The following is a 4,748-nucleotide window of genomic DNA, read 5'->3' as shown; positions in this document are numbered from 1 at the left end:
TATCTATCTATCTATCTATCTATCTATCTATCTATCTATCTATCTATCTATCTATCTATCTATCTATCTATCTATCTATCTATCTATCTATCTATCTATCTATGAGTACATGTAATTCTAGAGAAGTACATAACCATTTTGGAAAAAGTTTACTTTTTTCAGATTCTAAAACATTTCTTGATCACTTTTGGAATCAACCACATCTATACTTCAATTGTCATATACTACGATGTCCAGAGAATTTAACATTTAAAACGATGGTGACTGATATATCATTTGATTATTATGCTCTTTATGAAAAACCTATGGGTAAGAAAGCAAAGAAGCTTTACCATTATATAACGTTAACATGAGGGCCTTAGCTATAGGATTTTTCTTAGTTAAAAAGCGAATTATATTTTTTACAATTTCAGATTCTCGAGATTACATTTGCCTACCTGAAATTGGTTTATTTCAGCTACACACTTATCCAGATACTTATTTAAATGCTGGGATAAATTGTCGTCAAACACACAATCATTGTGGTACCTTAGCTCATGTGGCATCGCAAAAACGTACTGAAGCTTTGACACATGTAATCGTCAATTACAATGATGAGAAAGCTCTCAATGTAAAACCAATAGTATATTTGGCCTATATTGGTTTATTTTACAATCAGTCGGGATCAAATAATTTTCAATTTTTCAATAGCGAATGGGAAAGTTTAGAATGTTTTGCTTATCGTGCTTGGGAGCCGGGAAATCCAAAGAGAAGGTTAGTGTTTAGTTCTATTGGAAAAACTATATTTAAAAATCTGAATGAATATCACTTTTCTTCGATTTCTAATTTTTGGATGGGTGTTTTATTTTAAAATTATATTGAAAATAGTTTTTGATTAAATCGGCCTTTGGGTGATATATAAATCGAATACAATTATTGAAACTAGTTTTATTTTCTTTATAGTTTACCGTACTCAAATACCAGCTGTGTGGCCTTAACTGTTAATCGTACTTGGAGAACAGTAAAATGTGATTTAAAATTGCCCTATATTTGTGAAATAATGACCTCATGTGAAAATGAGGTTAAAAAGACGTAAATTGAAAAAAAATATAATTTTTATGCATTTTACACAGAGAAATTTACAATTTTAGAGCTAAAACTGAAAGCCGACTTTAACACAATATTTACTAAAAAAAGCTATTAATTTATTTTAATTATTAATTGTATTATGTAAAAAATTCCTTTAAATTTAACGGATAATAGAGATGCCTTATAAAAATTCACAGCTGGCAATGCTGCTGCTTTACATGTACAATGTGGCATTCCTGTTTATTTATCTCAAGTATTGCCACGTTGTTTATGTTGTCATCATTGTTGACATTTGTTTTGAAGCTAAATTTGAACATCTGGTAGCTCTTTTCTTTTTGGGTTTTGCGTCGCCTCGTGGTTGTTGTGTGCGCATTTAATATACCCGTTTATTTCTTTTATTTTTATTTAAAATACACGTGTAAAATAAAAGAGAAAATCCTTACAAAATGAGTTTGTATAATTTTAAAAAAATTATGGTGGTTCCGCCAGCAAAGGTAAGTTTTTGAGGCAAAAAGACTATTACCCCAAGGGAGCACCCTCTGGACGATAACATAACCTCATTTATTTTGTTTACAAATAATAATTAATTTCATTATTATGCTCTCCAGGACTTTATCGATATTATGCTGTCGAAGACCCAGCGTAAAACTCCTACTGTTGTACACAAAGGTTACAAAATCTCCCGTATTCGTGCCTTCTACACCCGTAAAGTGAAATTTACCCAACAGAATTTCCACGATCGTCTATCGCAGATTATTCAAGATTTTCCCAAGCTAGATGATGTACATCCTTTCTATGCTGATTTAATGAATGTTTTATACGACAAAGATCATTACAAATTGGCTTTGGGTCAATTGAATACAGCTCGTCATTTAATCGACAAGTAAGTTTATTTCAAACTCTATTCAAATGCAAAACCAATGTTTAATCTTTGTTTATTTTTCTTCTTGTAGTGTGGCCAAGGATTATGTTCGTTTGCTGAAATATGGTGATTCATTGTATCGTTGTAAACAATTGAAAAAGGCCGCTTTGGGTCGTATGGCCACTATTATGAAGAGACAAGCTTCAAATTTAACTTATTTGGAGCAAGTACGTCAGCATTTGTCTCGTTTGCCAACTATTGATCCCTATTCACGTACTATTATCATTTGCGGTTTTCCCAATGTTGGTAAATCTTCTTTTATCAATAAAATCACCAGAGCTGATGTTGAAGTTCAACCTTATGCTTTCACTACCAAATCTTTGTATGTTGGTCATACTGATTATAAATATTTGAGATGGCAGGTAAGTTGTCGCAAACAATGTTGAAAGTTGGTTAAAACACTAATAATTGTTATCTTACTAAATTTTAGGTCATTGATACACCCGGTATCTTGGATCATCCTTTGGAAGAACGTAACGTCATTGAAATGCAGGCCATTACCGCTTTGGCTCATTTGCGTGCTTGTGTTCTTTACTTTATGGACATTTCAGAACAATGTGGTCATTCCTTGGAAGAACAAATTAAATTGTTCGAAAGTATCAAACCTCTATTCACCAACAAACCTTTGATTTTGGCCATCAACAAAATTGATATTCTCGGTGTAGAAGATTTGCCCGTTGAAAAGAGACAACTTATTGAGAAATTACAAGAAGATAAGGCTGTACCAGTAATGTTAATGTCTACTGTTCAAGAGACAGGTGTCATGGAGGTAAAAATGGAAGCCTGTGAACGTTTACTTTCCTACAGAGTTGATCAAAAGATGCGCACCAAAAAGGTTGACAATATCCTAAATCGTTTGCATGTTGCCATGCCAGCTCCCAGAGATGATAAGGTTAGAGCTCCTTGCATACCCGAACAGGCTTTGGCTAGATTGGAAAAGAATGCTGCCAAGGCTGAGCGTAAACGTAAATTGGAGAAGGAAATCGAAGAAGAAATGGGTGATGATTACACTTTGGATTTGAAAAAGAACTACACCGATATACCCGAAGAAGAACGTTACGATGTTATACCTGAATTTTGGCAAGGCCACAATATTGCCGATTACATTGATCCTGATATCTTTGATAAATTGGAAGAACTCGAAAGAGCTGAGGGTATACGTGAAGAAGGTGGTGTCTATGATTTGCCTGATATGACTATGGATGAAACACTTAAGGAAATTCGCGAAATGGCTAAGAAAATTCGCGAGAAACGTTTCTTATTGCGCGACGAAAAACGTCTACAGCCCCGCAAAAACAAACCCATCATACCCAGACACAAACAACCCAAAGTACGCGATCGTTCTGTCTCGAAATTGGTGGAGACCATGGAAAATCTTGGTGTCGATATGTCTGGCTCTTCCAATGCCAACTTTACCAAATCTGTGGTCGATTTAAGACGTGGTCAAATCGCTGTCGGTTCAAAGAAGGAGCTGAAGAAACCGCTATTGGACAAAGAATCCTCTGCCGTTGTTAAAAAGACCGGCCAGCCATTGAAACGTAAACCAGCACGTGATACCATGGGCATTAAGAATACCGCCATGAAGAAGAAGGCCCAAGTTATGGCCAAGAAAGACATTGCTAAGAAGGTGGGACGTTTGTGTCTTAAGGGTGAAGCTGATCGTTTTATTGGTACCAAAATGCCCAAACATTTGTATGCGGGCAAGAGAGGCAGTGGTACGGCCGATAGACGTTAAGCTTAACTACAACATACTACACTATCATATATGGGCGGGCACACTTCTTTAGATAATACGGGGGAATATCTAGATATTTTTTTAGAAAACATGAAAAAAGTTACTGTTTTTTAACTTTATACCAGCTTTATTATTATTTCACATTTTAATTTACAAACTCTATTTGTAATAAACGAAAGAATTAATATGAAGAAAATACACGTGTATTAGTTTATATATTTTAATAATGAATTAAAAATATGTAAATTATAAAGAAAACATTTAAATTGTTTGTTTTATCTTTAAATAACTTGTGGATAGTGGATATATGTGCTACAGAATTACATTACAAACATAAAATTCTTGTTATCTTACGGTTACCAGGAAATATTGAAAAACAACAGTTTTCATATCATTTTAGTGACGGTTTCCATTGACAACTGTTGTAATAGTTTATTTCAATGTTTTATTCATAATTTATAGATAAATTGATATTATTAAAACATCATTGAGAGTTCCTTAAAATGTCTAAGGCCACTACCATAAAGGAGGCTCTCAAACGCTGGGAGGAACGAGAGCAACAAAGTGCTGCTCAAGCCACAGCAATAGAATTGCAATTTCAATGGCCGCCCATTGAAAAAATGGACAATACATTGGGTTCGTTAGTCAATTGCGAGTGAGTAATGAAGTTAAAAGAAAACTTAAAAGTTTTTAAGATCGTTTGAAAATGTAAAATTATTTTGATGGGAACTGGGATGTTATTGAATACCAAAGGAATAAATGTTTCAAAAATAATACTCTCGTTTTCTTCTAGACGCTTAAGCTTGTCTACCAATATGATAGAGAAAATTTTCGGTCTAAATGGTATGAAGAATTTAAGAGTTCTATCGTTGGCAAGAAATTACATTAAACAAATATCAGGATTGGTAAGTACTGCTAAAACTGAATTAGAACTGAACTAGAACTGAACTAGAACTGAACTAGAACTGAACTAGAACTGAACTAGAACTGAACTAGAACTGAACTAGAACTGAACTAGAACTG

The 4,748-nt window shown here is 33.8% G+C and overlaps 3 protein-coding genes across 3 annotated transcripts in view; 2 read left to right on the top strand and 1 right to left on the bottom strand.

Annotated features, from left to right (window-relative positions):
• The window catches only part of LOC111687703 (odorant receptor 56a), a 7,690-nt gene that overhangs the window by 1,961 nt on the left and 981 nt on the right, over positions 1-4,748 (bottom strand). The gene's annotated exons all lie outside the window — the stretch shown is intronic.
• LOC111687706 (nucleolar GTP-binding protein 1) lies at positions 1,400-3,991 on the top strand. The gene is made up of 4 exons (XM_023450175.2): positions 1,400-1,562; positions 1,677-1,951; positions 2,022-2,352; positions 2,421-3,991. The coding sequence occupies exons 1-4, from the start codon at positions 1,515-1,517 to the stop codon at positions 3,723-3,725; spliced, it is 1,959 nt and encodes a 652-aa protein (XP_023305943.2). The 5' UTR covers positions 1,400-1,514; the 3' UTR covers positions 3,726-3,991.
• LOC111687705 (dynein axonemal light chain 1) lies at positions 4,126-4,666 on the top strand. The gene is made up of 2 exons (XM_023450174.2): positions 4,126-4,380; positions 4,519-4,666. The coding sequence occupies exons 1-2, from the start codon at positions 4,229-4,231 to the stop codon at positions 4,664-4,666; spliced, it is 300 nt and encodes a 99-aa protein (XP_023305942.2). The 5' UTR covers positions 4,126-4,228.

The sequence above is a fragment of the Lucilia cuprina genome, chromosome 6 (assembly GCF_022045245.1).
Source record: "Lucilia cuprina isolate Lc7/37 chromosome 6, ASM2204524v1, whole genome shotgun sequence".
Classification (NCBI taxonomy): domain Eukaryota; kingdom Metazoa; phylum Arthropoda; class Insecta; order Diptera; family Calliphoridae; genus Lucilia; species Lucilia cuprina.
This window is presented reverse-complemented; position numbering and strand designations above follow the sequence as displayed.

Excerpts from the sequence above, each read along its gene's own strand:
- LOC111687706 (XM_023450175.2), top strand. The coding sequence starts at position 1,515 with ATGAGTTTGTATAATTTTAAAAAAATTATGGTGGTTCCGCCAGCAAAG. Across the intron at positions 1,563-1,676 it reads TGGTGGTTCCGCCAGCAAAG|GACTTTATCGATATTATGCT; the intron begins GTAAGTTTTTGA and ends TATGCTCTCCAG. Across the intron at positions 2,353-2,420 it reads ATAAATATTTGAGATGGCAG|GTCATTGATACACCCGGTAT; the intron begins GTAAGTTGTCGC and ends ACTAAATTTTAG.
- LOC111687705 (XM_023450174.2), top strand. The coding sequence starts at position 4,229 with ATGTCTAAGGCCACTACCATAAAGGAGGCTCTCAAACGCTGGGAGGAA. Across the intron at positions 4,381-4,518 it reads GGTTCGTTAGTCAATTGCGA|ACGCTTAAGCTTGTCTACCA; the intron begins GTGAGTAATGAA and ends GTTTTCTTCTAG.